The sequence below is a fragment of the Gobio gobio genome, assembly GCF_949357685.1.
Source record: "Gobio gobio genome assembly, chromosome: 13".
In the NCBI taxonomy this organism is placed as follows: domain Eukaryota; kingdom Metazoa; phylum Chordata; class Actinopteri; order Cypriniformes; family Gobionidae; genus Gobio; species Gobio gobio.
In genome coordinates, this window is record NC_137106.1 from 22,392,488 (window position 1) to 22,416,166 (window position 23,679).

At 37.8% G+C, this 23,679-nt stretch overlaps 1 protein-coding gene across 1 annotated transcript in view; it reads left to right on the top strand.

Moving 5' to 3' along the window:
• Positions 1 to 23,679, top strand: part of stard9 (StAR-related lipid transfer (START) domain containing 9) — a 48,426-nt gene that overhangs the window by 4,848 nt on the left and 19,899 nt on the right. The window contains exons 2-9 of the mRNA XM_079833009.1: positions 1,067 to 1,136; positions 9,057 to 9,185; positions 19,200 to 19,316; positions 19,397 to 19,429; positions 20,044 to 20,102; positions 20,232 to 20,344; positions 22,271 to 22,413; positions 23,468 to 23,535. Coding sequence (XP_079689135.1) covers positions 1,067 to 1,136; positions 9,057 to 9,185; positions 19,200 to 19,316; positions 19,397 to 19,429; positions 20,044 to 20,102; positions 20,232 to 20,344; positions 22,271 to 22,413; positions 23,468 to 23,535 — 732 coding nt within the window. The remainder of the gene's footprint in view (positions 1 to 1,066; positions 1,137 to 9,056; positions 9,186 to 19,199; positions 19,317 to 19,396; positions 19,430 to 20,043; positions 20,103 to 20,231; positions 20,345 to 22,270; positions 22,414 to 23,467; positions 23,536 to 23,679) is intronic.

Genomic DNA, 23,679 nt, shown 5'->3' on the forward strand with positions numbered 1-23,679 from the left:
CTGAAAGCAACATTGGATAATTCACCTCAGATATTGATAATAAATAAAAGGAAACAAGAACGTTTAAACTGTCAACTTTGACAAAGATTGTTTCAGTAACTAAGTATGTATTTTTAATAATGTTAAAAAGGTGTAATAGCAGCTGCGTCCAAGCCTTACATCACCAAGTGCAATGCAAAGCGTCGGATGCAGTGGTATAAAGCACGCCGCCACTGGACTCTAGAGCAGTGGAGACGTGTTCTCTGGAGTGACGAATCACGCTTCTCTATCTGGCAATCCAATAGACGAGTCTGGGTTTGGCGGTTGCCAGGAGAACGGTACTTGTCTGACTGCATTGTGTCAAGTATAAAGTTTGGTGGAGGGGGGATTATGGTGTGGGGTTGTTTTTCATGGTTTGGGCCTGGCCCCTTAGTTCCAGTGAAAGGAACTCTTAATGCTGCAGCATACCAAGACATTTTGGACAATTTCATGCTCCCAACTTTGTGGGAACAGTTTGGGGATGGCCCCTTCTTATTCCAACATGACTGCGCACCAGTGCACAAAACAAGGTCCATGACCTGGAGTCCTGACCTCAACCCGATAGAACACCTTTGGGATGAATTAGAGCGGAGACTGTGAGCCAGACCTTCTCGCCCAACATCAAAGAATGGTCAAAAATTCCCATAAACACACTCCTAAACCTTGTGGAAAGCTTTCACTGAAGAGTTGAAACTGTTATAGCTGCAAAGGGTAGGCCAACTCCATATTAAACCCTATGGATTAAGAATGGGATGTCATTAAAGTTTATGTTAGTGCATGTAAAGGCAATTATCCCAAAACTTTCAGTGCAAGTTGCTTTCAGTTAAAACAGATCAAGCTTACATTTTAGTTTGGACTAGGCTTAAGCCTTGTCTGTGAAACCGCAGGATGGTGTCCTGAATGATCTTTTAGTGTGTTTAACTGCGATCATCTAATAAGAAGGTACTAGTTAAAAAAAAAAAAAAAATGAATATGCCTGTATTGTAAATGTTATTTAGCAGTGCTCTGTCTTTGTCTTCTTATAATTTTGTTTGTTTTTGTTCTGCAGGGAGAGTCTGGATGGAGGACGGTTAGCTGTACAAGTGGAGGACAAAGTGGTGAGGGTCCGAAATGTGAAGGTAAATTCATGTTTGTTTTTTAATACAAGTTTTTAATACACAATTATTGAGCCTTATTTATAAAAGATTTAGAGATGGTGTCAGGAAGTACATGCTTTTATGAAATGCAGAAACGAACACCACAGTTGTTGACATTCATTTATATTAACATTTATTAATATTACCGATGCTTTTTTCCAAAGTGACTTACATGAAGGATACATGAAGCGATCTTAAAGAGGCAATACACATGAGAAGCATTTATATACGCATTTATACATCCATCATTAGTGGCTGTTTCTATGGGCTGCAATACACAATTTACCCGTAGTTAGGCGCATGTATGATTATCTGCAATAGACTTCAGCTGATGATTTTATACAATACGAAGGCATTAGCTAACACAACAAAAGTTACCTTAGTTTAAAAACCTGTAATATTGAGTTAATACAAACACAGACCAACACATTCTCACCTGTGAAAGGTTATCCTTTTTCTTTGGGAATTTAAATCTCTGTGGTTTCACAACCAGAAGCTATGCAATGTTGAGGCATCAATGTTGACGACACATTGACCAAAGTGCTAGTAATATAAATTTTAAAGGTCCCATGGCATGAAAATGTCATTTTATGAGTTTTTTTTTTACATTAATATGAGTTCCCTAGCCTGTTTATTGTCCCCACGTGGCTAGAAATTTTGATAGGTGTAAACCGAGTTCTGGCTGTCCTGCTCTGCCTTTGAGAAAATGAAAGCTCAGACGAGCCAATCTGGAATCTTCCCTGTATGCCGTCATACGGGGAACGGTTACCTCCCCTTCCTCTGCTTTGCCCGCCCAGAGAATTTGGAGAAAATGGATTCTGTTTATCAGTCGCAGTGTCAGCACAGGCTTTACAAACAGACTTTTACCATATGGATTCGACAGCATTGCCACAAACAGTAAGTAACAGTGTTCATTAATGCCTGATCTGTGATCAGTGATTTCTGATGTGGAGCTAATCATTCAAGTTCACGCAGACTTTATTTCTTTGTCATTTAATACTGTCAGTCCCGCCGCTGGCCTTCTTGATGCACTAATCATAATGCATCAGTGAATCAAGCCAGTGACTAAAACGATAAACTTCACATCGTTTCTGTTAGTAGCGTGAAACAAATCTGTTATTTCAATTTTGATTAGACGCTAGATTAGCGATCAAAGAACACTCTCTTTATAATGTTTTGATCTGTCAATCACACGTCGAGAGTGTATCTGCACACTTGCCCAAACTGCCGTTATAATGAATGACGCTGTTATGCTGCGCAAAGCTCTTACTGTATTCATGTCGATGTCGTGTTTGCTGTTGGTTGTGGTGAAAGCATTTTGTGAGAGAAAACGCGCTGCAATTACGAGATCACTGCACTCACGATCAACAGACTGTCTGTGTATGCTCATCACTGCAGCTTTTCATGTGATGGGAAAAGATCGAAAAATAATGCTATAATCAACACTTTGACGATTTGTTCATCTCGACGGCTGTGATGGTAAAAAAAAGGTAGTAAAAGTATTCGAGAGGGGTTCCACCTGTTACAAAGTTCGTAGAATAAGGAGGAAGAAGACAGGGTCGCTTGACTGGGACTCGTGTTTATTCAGAACAAACAAAATAAACTGGCGGTCACAGCGCTCTCACTTCTCGGTACAATAAAACTTTCTCAGCTATCTTGCTCCAGGTCTCTCTGGTCCACAAGCAGTCCATCTCTCTCTCTCTCTGGCAGCGCTTGCAGACCTCTCTAGACCCCTTCGCCACATAATCTAATACTCATTTCAAATGCAAAGATGTCAGCCAATCACAACAGTGGGCGTTTTTACTGAAGTCTCACAGCATACACGCCAGTGATGCGCGGGTCAATGTATAAACAACCCGCACCCGACCGACGTTTTCAACTAACCCGCCCGCAACTCGGACCGCAAAAAAAAAAGAAGAAAATATTGTACCCGACCCGCTTCCTGACCCGCATTTTTTTAAAGTAATAAATGCTCAGCGTAGCTCATTGGGCCATTGAGAAAATGTTTCAGGCCCTGACGTGGTGCGCTCAGAGGTGCAGCGGCGAGAGCAGGCAGTTCTTGAGGCGGCCCATCATTTTCCATTTCAGCTGTCTAGATGCATACTATTGATGAACGCGATGTTTATGTTTCGACCCGGCTTGAAGGTCATCAGCAGGTCAACTGCGAGAAAGCCCTTAAGAGCTAGTTTCACTTTCTTATGCCAGCTGAGTGATGTAGTTGCTTTTGAATAGAAGCTTCAACTAAATTACATGTTTATTACATAACACTAGACTAGGCCTATATCATACAGCATTCAGAAAAAGAACAGTTTGCGCTCCTAATGGATTGATTTCATTTATTTTGTTTCATTTTCTTAACAATTAAGATGCTGCATGTGTTTATCCAGTCTAATCGATGTGTGCGTCTCTCCCCTGACAACAAAAATCCCGCCCCCTCTCAGAAAATACTAAAACTGACTTTTCTGAGCTATATGCGTTTAAAAGTAGCCTATTAAAATGGCACAATGGCATTGCTCAGTTCAACGTGTTGGGAAAGCGAGCATTTTGTCCCGCGTCAGTATTTATTAAAAAGTTAATAACGCTCAACATTCAAAAGGAAAATAAGGATGACCCGACCGACCGCGACCCGAATATCATTAAAAATTATTTTGGATGACTCGTTACCGCGGGTAACCGCAGGTGACCGCAGGCACCCGCTCATTTTGGATCAACCCGCGCATCACTGATACACGCCCCTTCAAACAGAGCATTCAAGCCAGAGGGCTAATATCAGTATAGAAAAAATGCTTTTTATTTCTAAATTATGACATTTTTTGATGTAAAAACCATACTAACAATATAAGTACACCTCAGGAAACATTATAAAATAATAAAAACAATCCATGCCATGGGACCTTTAAGCAGTCATTTAGAATGGTACAAGCTTGAACATGGAGGGATTAAGGAATAGTAAAAGCTTAGAAGAAGAATTTGTTTTAAGAGTTCAAAGAGGAGGCAGTGTCAGGATTAGACAGCTATTTGCAGTATCTCAGTGACAGGAAGTTTATAGTGAAAATTATTGTCTTCCTGCTAGATTACTCAGTTGTTTATTTATGCCATGTGAACTGAATAAACATACTGTATTCGAATAGCAGAACCATGCCATTATCGTTTTCCTCTTGAAAACCCCAAATGCCTAAACAAGCAGCACACTTGCCTTACACTTTCTAAATGTCATTCCACACCTCATTCTTCCCTAAAGAGCTTCAAAACCTGATCAGTGGGATGACTTTTAAGATGGGGTGCTTCTTTACTAAATAGTATGGGTAATAACTACAGTCACTTCAGGCACTTTAAAAAAAACAAAAACAAATAAACACTTTTATTCAGCAAGGGTGCATTACAATTAAATAATGCTTTTCTTTTGAATTTTCTATTGATCAAAGAATCCTGAAAAAATGTATGGTTTCCACAAAATATTAAGCATCGCAACTGTTTTCAGCATTGATGATAATAATAAGAAATGTTTCTTGAGCAGCAAATCTGTATAATAAAATGATTTCTGAAGGATTATGCGACCCTGAAGACCGGAGTAATGATGCCGAAATTTCAGCTTTGCCATCACGGCCATATTTGCCATATTTTCAAATAGAATATTTCACAATAATACTGTTTTACTGTATTTCTGATCAGATAAATGCTGCTGGTCTTACCAACCACAAACTTCTGAATGGTAGTGTATATAATAAGAAAAAATATTTAAAGTTATTTTCATTTACAACATATGGAATGCAAGTATGTGTGTCTGTAAGACTAATGTATAGCCTACATTCTTACTTCTGAAGCAGGAAATACTCCCTTGCATTCAGCATTTGATTAATTGATTAATAAAATGGCAGGAGCCACATCTGGTCACCTGCTGTGAGCACAAGAGCAAGATAAAGACTTGCTTTCCACTAGTTATTTAAAGAAAGTATGACAGTTTTCAAGGGAAAAGATGGGCTGACATAAACGAACAAAAGACAGGTGTGGAAAGCTTACCAGAAGACTTCATGTAGAAATAAAAACAGCATAAGAGTGGCACACATATTGACACTGTATTATTTGTTCATGCTGCATACTTTTAGAGGATAAGTGGTCTATGATCAGGTCATTGTTATTTTTGATACTAGAGTCCCGGGACAGAGGGCAGTCACATTAACTGATGAATGCCTTGAGCCCAATGTGTGTCAGTCGACAGGAGCTCGTTTAAATTGTTAACATGTGAATGAGAATACAGAGGTCAGAGGAAATATGGGAGATGCATCTTTTGTTCAGCAAAAAGTTAATGTTGTCAGAGTCATGGCCATTCAATCTGTTCATGATATAAAGTGATTGTGTGTCTTCAGAAAATTTGGAATAAACCGCTCAACTCATATGGATTAGTTTTATGATCTCTTTATGAACTTTTTGAGGCGTCAATGTGTCAGTTGCGTAGCTGTCAACGGAGGGACAGAAAGGTCTCAGATTTCATCAAAAAGATAGAAAGTCTTGTGGGTTTGCAATGACATGAGGGTGAGTAATTAGACAGAATTTCATTTTTGGGTGAACTATCCCTTTAATTGGGAAACAAGCACCCGCTCTGATGTTCTTACAGACATTTATTAACTCATATTTATATCTTGCAAATAACAGTGGTATAAAACAAATACGGTGAATTACATGTGTTTAAAAGGTCCCGTTTTTGGTGTTTTTTTGAAGCTTTGATTGTGTTTACAGTGTGCAATATAACATGTGTTCATGTTTCATGTGTAAAAAAACAGTATTTTTCACGCAATTTACTTATCTGTATACTGCTGTTTTCACTGTCCTCAAAACGGCCTGAGAATTTCCTCGTTCTATGAAGTCCCTCCTTCAGAAATACGTAACGAGTTCTGATTGTGCCAGCGGTTCCCGTGTTGTGATTCGACAGCAGCTTAGCGCTCGTTGCCCGGAAAGGTCACGCCTCTTACCATAACGGGGAGATGAACGCGCTCAAACTACAGCCCCTGAAGGCCAAACAAAGGTGATTTGACTCCGGGATGAAAATAACAGCGTCTGATGGCGACAAACGCAACCGAACCGAACCGAACGCAACACTCCCTCTTCTCCACGAGGGAGCAACAAGACCACGCCCCCTTTTTCGCGTATTCTTGTGGGCGGAGGTTAGTCAACAAACTGTTCTACTGACGTAATTAAAGCAGGATATACCAGGATGTAGTCCAAACCGGCCGTTCGCTGTAGGCTTTGAAAGGGAACTTCTGTTAAATAAAATATCTCGCTTGGCATTGAACTTTGAGCTTTATAATTTTACAGGTATTATTTATGCTCTAACAGCAACATTACACACTAACTAAAGTTTGAAAAATGGGATCACGAAGAACAGGACCTTTAAAGTTGACCTACCAATTTAATGTCTTCATGACTAGTCTCCCTGCTGGTCGCATGTAGGGAACAATACTTTTGGGACATGTAGAGTTAATGTAGTGCTTACGAAGAACTTAAGTTTCATATTGTTTCAGGATACCAGGCCTTTTGGCGCATGGCCATATAATCATATCTAATTTTGTGTATTATTTTTGAGCCTAAATATAACGGTTCTGACTGAGTGCAATGTTAGGGCTCATTAGTGAAGCTGCGGGCCATATTGTGAGGTCATTAAGTCAGCTGCGGGATTGCCATTTTGTGAATAATTACACACCAGAACCGCAAAAGTAACGTTGTCGGGGTGATAGGCTGGCAATGCCCGGGCATGTTTCTGCACGCTCCTCCAAATCTGTTTGGGCGAACAAACAGCTGATGAATATGTGATCTCTGTTTGCTGAGAACTGGGACATAACTTGCTGACAGTCAGGTCATGCTCAGATGCTTAAGTCATTTGTCCCCCAGCCTAACTACTTCCTAATTGTTGTCTTTGAGTGCACTAAAGAGTATCCCAAGCGTAAGCTACAGCACAGCCTTGCTTCTTGGCGTCAGTGCACTGTTATATTATTAGTGGAAAAATTGAGCACATAAAGGGCTGGTCTCCCAGTACCTGATTAAACGGACTAAATAGACTTTCAATGGAAAAATCACTTTTCTCAATAGAGTGTAATGTAGTTTGTGACAGCACTTAATCAGAAGCAATCCTAATGAAGGGTTATCAGCTGTTATGAGTGTTGCTGTTGAAGAAAACAGTAAAATAGAACACTTGGCTGGCTGGATAATGAACAGTATGTGAAACCTCTTCAATCATTTTAACAGAAAACATGATATCACTGGCGCCAGTGACTATATATGATGTAATATGATTTGTGTTTTAGTGAAGTTGTTGAATCTCACTACTGCTCAAGAGCTCATACTTGGGGATTTCAACAAACTACTATCCCTTGCATGTAACATGAAATTGCATGTATTGGTAAAAACAGTGGGATTTATTTTTAATCCCCAATCAATTTTTAGGTTTCAGGTTTTTTTTAAACTAACTTTGTTTAAAGATGGCAAATCGCCGGCAGATCAGGCTGGAATTTCCCAGTCTAATGTATCAATACACAAGTGTTCTTGGTGCAACATGTAATGAAAAAAAAAGTGTAATAATGGGAGTAATAATTGGCAACATATTCATAATAATATTTAATATTTCATAGGAATATTGATATGTAATTTCTTTCCCTATTCACTTGTTATGTCTCCAAAATGCCTGATAAACATGATTTAAGTCCTGGTGTCCACTACTGTGGACATTTATGAAATCAATGCCCTGTTTTGTAACAGAAAGTCATATTTTGATTAGAAACCCCATAACATTTTCCTGAGATGTTGATTTATAACAAACAATTTGAAAATTAATCTTATTTAAATTATAATTAAAAAATTATCATATTTCCATAAGAGTGCTAAACCTTAATGTAAGCCGTTTTTAAAGACCAAGAAGAAGTTGTTGTCCTGGTGAAACCTCAAAACATTTGGTATCTCTGCAAAGCCCCGAATGTGCTCTTTACAGGACATCCAGACTGTGACATGTATGATGTCAGTGAAATTCACTAAAATATAATGTCCACACTACTATAATGTCCACTACAGTGGACAAAAGTCTATTTGTGGGTCCCAGGAGGATATACTGTGCATGTACAAATTTCGTTTCACACCTTTTAAGAAATGAAAGTGCCTTTTTTTAAAGAGTGTGCATGTGCAAATGTGCTCTCTCTGAGGGAACCCTGGAATATAACGTTAGAGGGAACCCACAAATTAATCAATCATTTAAAGGTCTCATGGCATGAAATTTTCATTTTATGAGGTTTTTTTTACATTAATATGAGTTCCGTATATAGTCTGTATATGGTCCTCAAGTGGCTAGAAATTTCGATAGATGTAAACAGAGTTCTGGGTGTCCTGCTCTGTCTTTGAGAGAATGAAAGCTCAGACGAGCCGATCTGGAATCTTCCCTGTGTGCCGTCATACGGGGTTCGTCATACTTTGCCAGCCCAGAGAATTCGGAGAAAATGGATGCAGTTTATCAGTCGCAATGTCAGCACAGGCTTTACAAACAGACTTTACTATATGGATTCGACAGCACCGCCACAAACAGTGAGTAACAGTGCATTACAGCAATAATCTGAATTCAATCTCTAACTGAATAATCAGACAAAGTTTTTACTCTACTGCGTGACATCAACATGTTGAACCAACATGGTTTGAACGTTGTACTATTACTACAGTTTTGGGAAACAGTCATTAATAGCTAGTTAATTTCTCCAATAACGCACAATATGGTAGTTAAGCAGCGAGTTACATCGGTGCACAGGAAACGCACCACAAAACTGCATTGTGCAGCGGAGAACGGCACCGCTCTTTAGAAAATGTACAAATCCAGTTTATTCTGCTAACCACCTCCCCTTTATCACTCTTTTTTTCCCTTTTATATAGTCAGAGGGGCGTTTGGACGGGCGATCAGAGGGACTGGCTGACTCCAGGGAGAAGTTGATGGAGTTTGGGTTTGATTACTGCTACTGGTCTGTGGATCCAGCGGCTCCCAACTATGCGTCACAAGAGGAGGTGGGCTTCCACTCTCACGACTGTTTACTGCATCTGTGCTAATGTTGATGCCACGCTGATGAGATTGTGTATCTTCTGTGTCCTGGGTGGGGGCTAGTGCATGATAACCAGAGGACTAATCAAAAAAAAGCATAAGCGTAATCAAAACCTTTGACCCACCAGGAAAAGACCTGAGGAAATATTATCCTTTTGCAGAATCAAAACACTGCTCAGAGTAGAAGATATTACATCATCTCTGTGAAGGGAGTCTTCACCTCCCTACTTAATCTTAGATGTAGCTCATTTTAACTTAATGGGTTTGCGCTGTTGGCTGGACATTTAAGGCCAGAAACAAATATACTCTATACAAGTACACAAATGTTGTGAAGACCTAATCAACACCTCATATGAATTGAGCTGATTTTAATACATTGATTATTTGTTCTTTGTACATTGCATAATATGAAACATTTCATAATGCAGTGTGCAAGTGTTTTAAAACATTTGTTTGCATGAAATAGACCTTATGTAGCTAGAAGTCTTACCCCCGATTTCACAAACAACGTTTAAGCCTAGTCCCAGACTAAAATGCATGTTTGAGCTGTTTTAACTGAAATTAAAGTTACTTACTAACTATCTTAAATATGTCAGTGCCATTGTTTTGTCTCAATATGCACACTAGTAATGTTTTTTCTAGGGCACATTTATGAAAGCTACTTAAATGTCCTAACTGAACTAAGGTCTAATCTTGGCTTAATCTGAGCCCTGTCTGTGAAACCAGGCCTTTGTGTTCACGTGCTTACTTGACTAACTTTAAAAGTTAATTCATACCAACAATACCTATAAAGTTATCTATGACGATAACTATTAGCGTCCAACCCAATGGACGATATTGTTCCGTTTATTACAAAGGTACACTGCAGTTATGTCCTAAGCTACTTTAAATACTAAAGCTCTTTAAAGTTGGGTGGATTCTGATTGGCTCCATGTCAATGTTTTCATCAGCTGGAAAATTATCGCTCTAAAAGTGATTTCAACACTCATCATTCCTCTGTGTCGTTATCATTATAGTTGTGGTGTGGACTTCCCTATTCTCATAGAATTAGAACGACTATTAAAACTTTATAGTGATCATTATCGTTCTTTGTGTGAACAGGCCTTAACAGAACCTTAATTTGATTCACAAGTGGAAGTGACAGACTGACAGCCAATCAGAACATATTTGATATTTAATATATAGCTGTGTGGATAGGGATATTGAAACAATGAGATTGATGCAACAACAATTGAACTGTTGGACTACTGCAAAAACCACAAGTTCAAACTTCAGACCAACAACAAGTATGGATCTCATACACGCATTACTCACAGTTAACCAAGTTACTTGTTAAACAAGTGAACTGTATCTTTCCTTTGTCCTTTTGAGAGAGAGACCGAGAGAGGCAGAGATTCTGCTCCTCAGTCACGCCTTGGTGTTCCCTTCAGAGTGTCTTTGTCCACACTGTATGAAAGACTGGGCTGTGATGGCCCACGCGCAGAGGATGACCTCGTCTGCACAACACTTTTCTTTCTCTTCACTCGCTTCCTCTCTTTCAATTTTGCCCAGTCAGAGCTTTACGGCAGAGGCCTGGAGCTTGCATTCCTTAGGCGGCCTGCAGCATGGTCTGGTCAGGAAGAGAGAAACTGACCTCTTTTTGGAGTCTTGTGGGAGGGTGCCCATCTGAAGCTTCTGTACACTAAATGCGTCAAAGCAAACATTCAAAATCTTTTTGTACTGTTGTCAAAATTAGTGCAAGCGTGTGTATTTCAGAAATGGAATGGCATCAATTTACTGTAGGTGTCTCATTGTCAAATTTGGCCCTATTTACTTTAAAGGCACAATATGTAAGATTTTTGGATTAAATAATACAAAATCACTAGAACAATGTTATATTTTTTTGTTCATTTGTTTACTTACATTATCCCAAATGTTTCCAAAAATGTTTAAATCCAGAGAAATAAGCAATTTTAACCAGGACACGGACCATGTCAGTGCATCACCTATCAATGACATCATATCCTTGATTTCTGTTTTATTTTACCATGCCTAATATCGATCTAGCTTACTGCAGTGTGCAACAAGTGTCTCATAGTAGCCGCAGAGCGAACAAGAGAGTAGCATTATAACATAACTTCCAACACACTCAAATGTATCTAATATGATAAAATAGCACTGTGTTACCCCACATACGCATGATCGGAAAAAGCGGATAATAAAAGCTCCACTGCGAAAACCAATGTGCCATCAAGCTACGCCTTTGTTTTGAATAAGCGAACTCTAGCTGCGAAAATTACATATTGTCAGCATGAAACTGAAGTTGTGATGTCTTTTCTTCCCTATTGTGATGTATATCCTAGTGAAATTGCTGTATAGGGAGGGAGGGACTTGATTTTGTCCATCGGGAATTGATTGAATCGTTGGAATGTTGTGGTTTGCTATTGCTGTGATCGCATGTGAGTGAGAGGTTGTCCCGCCCTTGTTCTGGTAAACATTTCATCAGAGAAGAAAAGAGGTGTTGCTGCAAGAGGGAGGGACATTTATTTTGATTAAAGATTACGAGGGCACATTAATTATAATTTTTTTTTTTTTTTATGTGTGTGCAAGCTGCACGGATAAATCTTTTACTAAATACTGCAATATTCCATAAAAAAAAGAATTGTTGAATTGTTTGTTGACTTTAAGCCCAAAAATACTTTGGTTTATTCTGAGTACACAAGGTTATGCGCATAGTATGTGTGATGTAAATTTCATCATCAGCATAGATTTTTCTTATTGTGTATGCGCTGTATTCGGCTCGCATATACGGCTCACATATACGGCTTGAATTTTTTTTTTTGAACCAATCAATTGGCCTAGGTCATTTCCACATTGTCAGTCAAAAAAGAAATCGTCAGAACAACAAAGTACACGTAACTCTAGTTTAAATGAGAACAAAGACATTTTTATTGCTTATAACTTCTGGAAAGACACTGACACTGGACAAAGATGAAACTTTATAGTGCACATGTTTTGAGCGCATGTGTTCATAAAGTATATATAAAGTAATAAAGTATACTTCGAAAGAAATTTACTTTGGGCTTTAGAGCCCATTACTTGCCTTGTGGTGAAAAATGTATCCATGCAAGTTAATCCACAGGAAAAAAATGTGTTTGTTTTCGTAATCTTTAATCAAATCTGAAAATATGCTTCCCCTATGGAATGATGTTTCTTCTCTGGTGACGTCAGTTTGACTGCTCTAACCAACATCCTTAAACAATTCTCCTCCAACACCAGTTTATGATAAGCAAAAGTCAGTCAACTTTATATCATGCAGACTTAATTTCCTAATCACATTAATAGCTTATGCCAAGTTACCACAGTTTTACTATAGTAACAATAACTGAAGTAACTAAGGGATTTTGAATGAAAATTTGGTTAGCATGTAAATTTTTTCTAAGGGTAAGGCTGACCACATCACAGACAGGATAAATGCACTTCTCTGTTCATTACTGTTTTTTTAACAACATTCATTTAATAAAGTCAGTAGTAGTCTAATTTAGTTTAATTGTTTTTTTTAGTAAAAAGAGGCTCATGAAGTCTCACATGTTACTCTTTAATTGGATCTTCCCGTGAAGTGCTGTTCTCTGAGGCTGCACACAACAGAATGAGACTGGAGTCTCTCCTTCCTGTGGGGTCTCCAGAGACGCCTCAGTGGAGGGGAAACCAGCCCCACTCCTTCTCTCCGACTTCTCCCCTATTTCTTCCCTTTAGGATCCAGCTGCCCCTCCCTGCTTCCTTCTATCTGTGCATGTGGGAAGATACTATGTGTGTTGGTGGTTGTTTCTGGATAAGCGTGTTTATCTGTATATTTCCATGTCTGAAGAGAAAATTGAACACAGAGGACAGAGAGGTGGATCAGGTCTTGGAGCAGAATAGATAAGGATGAGAAATGGAAGCCAGCTGTTGTGAGGGCAAGGTCGCATCACATCATGAATTCATTACTGAGTGCTGAATTAAACGGCATCTTAACCATATTTAAAGCTTTGGAGTATAACACACACTTTTGTAACATCATAACCATAACCATTTGTGAGTAAATCATTCTTTTGAGATAGTTCTTTTTAATGAGTCAACTGAACAGATTCACGAATCAGTCTGAATGATTCATTAATGAATCACTCTTAAAACTGTTTTAAAAATCCAGTAATCGCAAATGACTGGAAAGATCATGGAAATTCATGCGTGATGAAACGGAAGTAACGACAGATCCTTTCTTCCGTATTGTGATGTACATTCGAGTGATTATCGGGACAAAATGTAGGGGATTTGATTCAGTTGAGTTGTTGATTGGATGGAGGCAGATCTGAATCCAAGTTTGCATTCGATTATAAGAAAGGGGTGGGGTTTATACAGACTAAATGATCGGAGAAGTCCGGCATAAAAAATATATATATATATTTTTTAAAATACATGGATGAATTGTTCACAATAAGATTAAAAAAAAATGCATTTAGAAAATACATAGGGTGAATTTCTGTTTCATCCAGACTTCAATGATGTCCCCTTTAAATCTATTCCATTTCGGTTTCAATTTATTTGATTTGCTCAAGTTAATTTTCACAGCTTCAATGAATGATTTTATTGAACAGAATTGAGATGACATAGACATGAACAAATGATGAGGTAGTAACTTAGAAGAAGGTGAAGGGCACTGGAGTCACTTTAAGCTGCAGCCCTTCTCTTGCCAACAGCACAGCTGCTTTAGTAAATAATTTTTCACAGACAGATTGCACTAGGAGGACGTCATTGGTCCAGAGCTGGAGCACAATGCGGGTTTTCTTGTCCAAGTGAAGTCAGCTTTGTTTTTTTTTCCCCTCCCTCTTTATCACTCTTTCTCTCCCCTCCCTCTTTTCCTTTTCGATACAGTGCACGACTTTATTATGCTCTTGGTATTTCTGGGTTTCTGTGTCAGTGGCGTGAAGAAAATCTGTAAAAAACATCTTTACACTTACAATGTACGTCTTACCATCTCATTTTTTCAGTGACGCACAGATCAACCTTTGTCCTTTACAAAGAAATTCTTTAGATTTTTAGATTACTTTTATTCAGCAAGGATGCATTAAATTGATTTAAAAGTGACAATAAATGCTTTTACATTGTTACAAAAGATTTCTATTTCAAATAAATGGTGTTCTTTTGAACGTTCTATTCATTAAAGAATAATGCAAAATGTTTCTTAAGCACCAAGTATATTAGAATGTATATTAGAATCATATGACACTGAAGACTGGAGTATTGATGGTGAAAATCCAGCTTTTCCCTCACAGGAATAAATTACATTCTAAAATATATTAAAATAGAAAACGTTTTTTTTTTTTTTTTTTTTTTTTTTTTTTTTTACAATATTACTGTTTTTTTTTTACTGTGTTTTGATCAAATAAATGAAGCCTTAGTGTGCATAAGAGACTTCTTTCAAAAACCTAAAACATTTTACAGGCCCGAAACTTTTGAACGATAGTGTATGTACCTCTCCATTACTAGCATGGACTTTAAATCACTCTGCAGGCTGTGAAAGTCATTTGCCCTCATAAGAACAGCTGCGATGGGGAGAGCTTTTATTTAAATGGGAGTAGAAAAATTAGTTTGGTTTTGTGTCTTTTCCTTTAATCCTTTAGTTTAGTTTAGTTTTTCCTCCATCGGCTAATTGCCGCAACAGTTGGTGTCTTGGTGTCTCACTCGCTCTCATACTTTAGCTCTTTCTGTAGGCCGTCTCTGTGTAGCCCTCTGAATCCCCTGACCTCCTTCCCTCCCCTTGCAAATTTGACCCACATAATGTCTGTGAAAGTATGACAATCGTGTAGCGAGTTGAACCCCTGCCAATCAGCTCTCTCTCTCTCTCTCTCTCTCTCTCTCTCTCTCTCTCTCTCTCTCTCTCTCTCCCACAGTCCTCTCCACCACCCCTTTAACCCAGCTTTCCCTACAGTCGCATGCAGCTATAAACAGGATCTCAGAGTCATAATATGAAAATATCTCAGTGAGAACAAGTCTAGTTGTTGTTATTCCCAGGTTTGTGAATACAACATTTGAATCTTCTATATCGGCAACAATAACATAAGTGACAAAAATTATTTCTCTTTTGCATGGAACACAAAATAAGATATTCAGTGCAATGCCCAAGCTGCTCTTTTTCTGTAAAACAACAGTCAATCATTTAAAGTTGTGGTCAACATCCTATTTCATTTTGCATTCAGGTTTTTATTTGTTTTTGCAGTGATGATTTTGCATTTGAATATATTACATAGACTACTGTTCAAAAGTTTAGTACGATTTTTAAAACGTTTTTTTAAAGAAGTCTCTTATGCTCACCAGGACTGCATTTATTTGATCAAAAATACAGTAAAACAGTAACATTTTACATACATTTTTTGTAATACTATATATTTGTGTTCCTTGCTTATTTACGTTTCCCTGAAATGTAAACCATGTGTTTCAGCATTTATGTCCCTGTGCTCTGTATAAAGGCAGGACTGACGTATTGGTCTGTGGTCTGGGATGGCCCTTGCCTTGGATGGGCTTCAGTTGGCACTCCCCAAAAGATCTCACAAGAAACAAGGAGTTTTTCAGAGGTGGCTATTAAGAAAGCCACATTAAAGAGCCTCTCCCCACTGTAGCGCTCCACACTCTGATTATAGGCCTTATGATTTTAAAGTGGGTGTATTACGCACTAACAGCTTCTTAATGGAGTGGAGTTTCCCTTCAACCTTTCATATCCATCCTTATTTTCAGTGTTCATTATTCGTCCTAAAGCATCCTGCTTTTAGCCTCCTCTTTTAGCGTCTTTGACCAAGGCCTTTATTAAACTCTTTCACTGAGAAGCCAAGACTGAACCCATGATGGTGTTGTTTGTTATTGAAAGACGTCATCTCCCATTAATTTAGACCGCCTGACGCTTCCTTTCCCTGCCCCACTTTTGGATTTGCCCCTCCCAGACTAGGCATCTCCTCAAATGGGTCTTTGGGATCACATGTTGCCTAAAGCACTGACCTTCTGGACAACTTCCTGTCCAGAATCAACTCTATATTCAGCTTTCCTCTTGCATTGTGACCAGAAGTGCATATGTTTTTGTTTGTGGTATGAGGAAAAAGGAGGAAAGCAAACATCAGATGCTTTTGTCCAAAGTTTCCTATGTCTGTACACATGTGCACATTCATATTTGCATGCACACACATAATCTTAGATGGGGATTTAAATTTAATTTAATAATCATTTCATTTAATGAATTTCATTCACTTTTATTATTATTATCATTATTATTATGATCATCATTAATACTGTTATTGTACACAGTATTACTACTAAAGTAATATATTTCTTTACTGATTTAACGTTTATGTTTTATTATTGTTCATAGTATTAATAATAGTAATATAATGATTATCATTATATGGTCATATTGAATGTTTTCCATAAAAACAACAATGTAACTATGGACTGAGACAACTGAAGTGTAATTTTTTGGAACTCTGCTTTTCTTGCTTTCAGTCAGAGACTGAACATTGTGTTGTTGTGTATTAATGTTTACACAGTGAAACCGGTTAACATGAGCTGCCTTTTTTTGCAGTCTATCAAATAAACTGAAAATATTCAGTTTGGTTTGTCAAAGTAAATTTCATTTGCATTATGTTCCTGAATTCTGTCATAATTGATCATCACCATTTTCTAGTTGTGCATGTTATATTGTGGCACCATCTCAAAGGAAACTGCACTTAAATGTTGTAAAGTTTTTAAATTAGGAGCACAAGTGAGCAAGTTTTGCTTTTAGTGTAGTCAGACAAATCACATAGCTCTGTTCGAAATCGCCCCCATACCTTTAAATAGGGCTCTATTTGAGGCGACAGCCATTTGTAGTGGTGTCCGAAGCCATAGTTGACGTTATTGAGTGCATTCATTTAATCGCAAAATGCACTGCAATAATGAGTGTACAACCAATATACACTCAACGGCTAGATTGATTGAGAATACCCATAATGCTCTGTTAGGGTCTCATAAAATGAAATCCCGCATCTCGCCAGAAGATGACGCCCGCAGCTGAATCATTCATCCTTCCAAACCGCTGGTCCAATGTGGGTACAGTGTAATATCAAATCATACAGATATACATTTCTTTTGAATTATTAAATTGCTTAATTAAGGTTTATACATGTTATTTTCCATCAGAGTACAGAGTACAGTAGTTTTCATTACTACTGGAGCTGCCAGCTTTCAAAGTTTCAAATGATTATTAAAAAGCAAGCACAAACTATGCAAAAGCATCAGCCCTTGTGGCACAATCAGTGTCCGAATTCACTCACTCCTTCAAATGGACTATATTAGTAGACTAATGTAGGGAATAGTGAATGAGGGAAAGGGTGCAATTTCGAACAAAGCCCATGTCATGTGCCAGTTCACTAATTGAAGCCATAAACACTCATATACTGCTGTTTAAGAACTTGTTTGAGACTTGAGAGTGCTTTGGCTAAAGTCCAGTAGTGACAGGGAGAGCAAATTAAAAAGAGAGTGCTGTGACAGCGAAAAGCATCTAACATGAGCTGAGTTCAGTGGAGAGTGAGTTAAGATGGACTCCTCTAACAAGCTCCCTCACTGATTCTTTCAAGCTGAAGAATCAAACTCAGGCTAATTAAAGCGAGTCAGACAGAAGCGGCTGCGAGATGCTGATCCGCTCTCCCTGCAGACAGCATCCCAATTAGCCTCCATTCACACCCTACACAGAGGCCGGCCTGGCCCCAGGACTCTTCTCATCTCTGCCAAATACATACCTGGGTTACAATACCCTGAGAGAGTCTCTTGTTTTGCTGACTCACTGGGTTTTCAATGGATGTGAAGGTCAAATTACTTTCTCTCTCTCCCACACCTGTAGTACACAAAGAAAGATGTCTTTTGTGTGTTTAGTTTTTGTAATTCTTTTGAAAGTTCATGAAGTTAGACAAAGGTGTATGAAAAACAAATGTGTGGTAGTTAGCCATTATCCTTGTTGTTTGCAATTAATACCTATTTTATCAGTTGGTTGTTTGAACACATTACATTGCCATATACGTAAATAGCATGGCCAATTAAATAGCTTCAGATTTTGCCTTTTTTCTCATTGATAAACATTGTTACAGTGTGTTCATGCTTTCCCTTTGAGACCTACACTGTAAAACAAATTGTAATTTTAACTACATGACTGTAAAAATGCGACAGTACGTTTCCTTATTATATTTGGGAAGAAATGTAAGGTTAGATATATTATATAATTATATTAATGTAATTTTACGGAATTTTTTTTTTAAATGTAAACATTTTTTAAGAAAAAAGAGCAAATCAACTTATAATTTACAGTGAAAACCCATAAAAATCTTTTAACAGTAAGTTCCCTTATTATATATGGGAGACAGCTTAACTGTGTACAATGCCTCTTTTATTTCTTATCTACACAGTTACTCTACTATACATAATGGGGGTTGTTGATATGGCATGCTTTTTTAAACATGTCCAGGGTGTGAAACTGACATGTGTCGGTGTCTTAGTCAAGATGAAGTGTAACATAAACACAGGATAAATGCCAGCGTAGCACTGAAATGGACAACATGCTGCCAAGGAGATTTCGTTAATACACAGGAGTTCAATGAATTCTGAAGAAAAACAAACTGAAGCAAGAGAAAGAGGAAAATAAAGCAGTCCAAGTGGGGCTGGTGAGAGAGCAGTAGGTCTCTGTATTTTCATTTCTCCTCTCCTTACAGTTAAAGAGGTAAAAGCTTGATCTCGGCACACTCTGAGGGTCTCAGATGCAGCAGATTCTAAACATACAAACATACGCAGATAACCTTCAAAGACCAGGCTGTCTCTCTCTCTCTCAATCAAACATGGATCAACAATCACGTACTCCTTCAAAGAACACAGAACCTTGAAAGAATTTCAACGCCTTGATATCCAGGCAGGTTTTGAAAAATTAGTCTAAAGTGTGCCATCTCCTCTAGGTTTTTCAGGACCTGGGTGTGTGTGTCCTGTCTGGGGCTTCAGAGGGTTATAACGTGTGTCTGTTTGCGTATGGACAGACAGGCTCAGGGAAAACATACACCATGATGGGGACTCCGGTGAGTAACAATATTAGCATGAGAAAGTTATTAAAGCTTTATTTCAACCTAAATATTATGCGTCTTCTTCATCTTTGCAGGACTCCATTGGACTGACACCAAGGATCTGCCAAGTAAGTAATTGGCATTAAAGGGATAGTTCACACAAAATCATCACTTACTCACCCTCATGTCGTTCCAAACGAATAATTTCCATCATCTTCAAATCACAATTGAATATATTTCTGTCCCTCCAATGAAAGTCTATGCAACCAAAGTTGACACTTCAAAATATTGATTACGACATCGTAAAAGTAATCTATATAAATCAAGCTGTTAATTCATGCCTTCTGAAAAGATTGACAAATTAAATAGAAAATGGAAGATCAAACATGCTTGCTCGCAAGTACAGTTGAGCTTCTGTTTACCATATTTGATGTGTAACAATTGTATTGATTATTGTATCATACTATACAATTGTATTCAGAAGACTTTGATTAAAACACTGGATTAAGAGAAATTCTGGAGAAATTCTCATATATATATCTACATCTGTGTTCTGAAGATGAACGGAAATCACGAAAAACATAAGGGTGAGTAAACGGGGATAGAATTTAAATTTTTATTGGATGAACTATCCTTTTAATAATGACATATCTTTGCCAGCATTGCCACTTTACATTATCCATGGGGTTTTCATGAATGTTTTTTTTTTTACAAAACAACCCTTTTTTCATCATTTATTAAGGGTCTTTTTAGGTCTGAAGTTGAATCTGCAGATGGACAGAGTTGTAGAGTTGAAATAAGGTGAGAGGGAAACCCTCAGTTTATTTTTCTTTGACTCTTTCGCAACAGTACCAACAAACATATCCTGAGAATGAAGCAAAAAATATGCCTGCAAGCGAAATTAAATCACAACCTCTCTTTTTCCCTCAGTTTTTTAGAGATCTATAATGAGCGTGTCCGCGATCTGCTGAGAGGTGCGGAGCAGAAGAAGCCAGCACCCCTGAGGGTTCGAGAACACCCAGAGAAGGGGCCCTACGTGCAGGGTGAGTGTTCACATACAGCAAACAAAAAATGGTCTTCATGCTGATTTGTTGTAGAAAGAACAAAACTGCTAGCCTAGAAATCTAGACGCACCCCAGCGGCAACAAATCTAATTTACAGCCAGGGTAGTCTAGCAACTCTCCATTGGAGTGTGAGCTGGAAAAAACAAACTCTGGTCAGGCCAATCACATCGTGTATAGAGTCGGTGGGCGGGCTTAACATAATGACGGCAGAATTGACGCAGCTACTTGAAAACAAAGAAACTGACGAACAGTGGTGTTTCGAATCGGCTTTGGCCGCGACTCTGGAAGACTTGGAGTTAAGCTTTTCTTTGAGGAAAGAACAAAGAACGGCACTGAAGTCATTCTTAAGAAAGTAAGATGTGTTCAGAGTTTTGCCGACCGGATACGGCAAAAGTTTAATCTATCAACTAGCTCCGCTTCACCTTCTTCGTTGCTCTGGTTGGTTGTAGCGCTATCCTATTGCGTGTAGAGGGAATTTGAAAGACAACTGTTTATGCCGCCCCTCGGATTGCCAATGGTGAGATCCCAGACCCAACATCTTGATGTGGGTCTGGCGAACCCCCTTCCCCTCAAACTACCTCTTGTAAACCTACACTTATGAAAACATGTGGAAAGCGCTCACTGTGTAATAATGTTTAATGAATGGTTGTGTATTTTTATTAAAGAAGTCATTTTGTTCACAAGTTATTCGTTCCTGACTGTTTGCATTTGTAACTCAGGGTGTGTTCACACTTGGCAGGTTTGGTTCGATTAACTCGGTTAATTTAAATAAGTGTGAACGCTTTCTTGGTACACACCAAACAAGCGGACCAAGACCACTGAGAAGATGGGTATAGGTCCGCTTCCAAACGAACTCTGGTGCAGTACAACCGAAATAGGAACGCATCAAAACAAACCTTCTTATTTATTATTGTTCATAGTATTAATAATAGTAATATAATGATAATCATTATATGGTCATATTGAATGTTTTCCATAAAAACAACAATGTAACTATGGACTGAGACAACTGAAGTGTAATTTTTTGGAACTTCAAAAACATCTAAACAAACCAAAAACATGATGTAATGTCACAAGATGTGGCCCTTAAAAAGGACAGAATGCTGAAGCTGATGAAGCTGAATCCTGATCTTTAGGTTTGGTCTTAAAAATTACTAAACGCCAAGCGAACCAGGACTAAATGTATTGTTTTCCGGACCAAAAAAACCAAGTGAACTGGACTACAAGTGTGAAAAAACCCTCATTTCCACCTTAGATTGTGCTGAGAGTAGTCAACTTGTAGGACTGTTTCTGCTCCTCCTCTTTCTTTTGCTCTCTCTCTTCCTTCTTGTCCAACATCCAGTTATTGTGTGTATTAGAAGAAAGCCCAGTGCAGCAAAGGAAGTGACCTCACTTCCATGTGGCTGCTAGGAGCGGAGTAGAAAGTCATTGTGTATTGACCAGATGTCTTTCTCATACATGTGAACACAGTAACTCCAAAACGTACTTGGATGTAATGGATATTTGAAATGGTTGAATTTACCTAGCATCAAATAACAAAATATACACTTTACTCATAACCATGTTCACTTTTTTCAATTATTTTAACTGTTTTTAATTATTGAACTGTTGCTAATTCCTGACAGATTAACCACCAGCTGGACAACCAGAAAGTGTCCAAATACTAAAATATATAATAATTTAAAACCTAACAAATGCAAAGGCTAAATTCAGGCCCAATTACACTGTAAAACACAGTAAATGTATAAGTACCACAGTCCCCTTTATATTAAAAGAGGATTTAGCATAATCTCTTCCTGATTTTTTTCCTTTTACAGCAATCTGTGTGTCATTCTCAGGCAGGAAGAGAGTATCTGTTACTCAAATTGTGGAAAGGATGATGATGCTATTATGTGTTTATCATAGGTCTTTCTCAGCATGTGGTGACCGACTACAAACAAGCAGTGGATCTGCTTGAGGAGGGCATTGCTAACCGCATCACAGCTGCTACACATGTTCATGATGCTAGCAGTCGATCTCATGCCATCTTTACTATTCAGTACACACAGGTTTGAATCTGTTTGAATCTCCTGTTTGTCTTTTAAAAAAAATGCAAACTGCATTAAACTAGTGTAGTTATATGATTGCACCTTAAAGCTCTAAGTTACACTGGATATTTTCTTGCTTCACTATCCAAGTGGCAAAAAATATATAATTAAATCACCTCTACATTACCATTCAAATTTTAGGGACAGTGAGAATTTGTATGTACAATGTAAAACATGTATGTATACAATAAGTGCATTGTATCAAATTATTAATTTAAATGTTAGTACATAGTAGTCAAGGCCACATAATATAAAGTGGGTCCTTTTTTATTTTAACAAAGTTAATACTTTTATATAGCAAGGACGCATTACATTGATCAAACGATTTCTATTGCTAATAAAAATGTTACATAGGCTTGAATAGAATTGAACTTTATATTCATCAAAGAATCCTGAAAAAAATGTATCATGGTATCCACAAGAATATTAAGCAGTACAACTGTTTATAACATTAATAATAATAATAATAATAATAAAAAGACGAAGAAATGTTTCTTGAGCTTCAAATCAGCATATTAGAATGATTTCTGAAGGATCATGTGACACTGAAAACTGGAGTAATGATGCTGAAAATTCATCTTTGCCATCACAGAAATAAATTACACTTTAAAATATATTCAAATGGAAAATAGATATTTTAAATTGTAATAATATTTCACAATAGTACTGTTTTCCTGTAGTTTGATCAAATAAATGCAGGCTTGCTAAGGACTGAAGACTTTAAAAACATAACAAATCTTACTGACCCCAAACTGTTGAATGGTACACACTGTAAATAAAACAAAAATTACATGAGTATGTTTTACTATAAAATTCTATTTCAGTTTTTCTACTTCAAAATGTCATGTTTAATCCAATGTATTACTTGCAGTAGTTCTAATTATTTGTGATAGTTACAGCTATTCTATATAAAACTGCAGTTATAGTTATAGCAATTTCCTAGTGAACATGGTTTCTACACCTATTTTTTCAGTGTGGTGTATATTATAGTGAGAACAGTGTTTTCTTTTTATAGGCTATTCTAGAAAATAACCTTCCTTCAGAAATAGTGAGCAAGATCAACTTGGTGGACCTGGCTGGCAGGTTAGTGTCTTTGTTTGAACTTAAACAATCATTCCTTTCAGGCGGTATAGATCCAGTAGAAAATGTCACCCATCAGGGGTGTCCAAACTTGGTCCTGGAGGGGCACTGTCCTGCAAAGCTAAGCTCCAACTCGCCTCAACACAC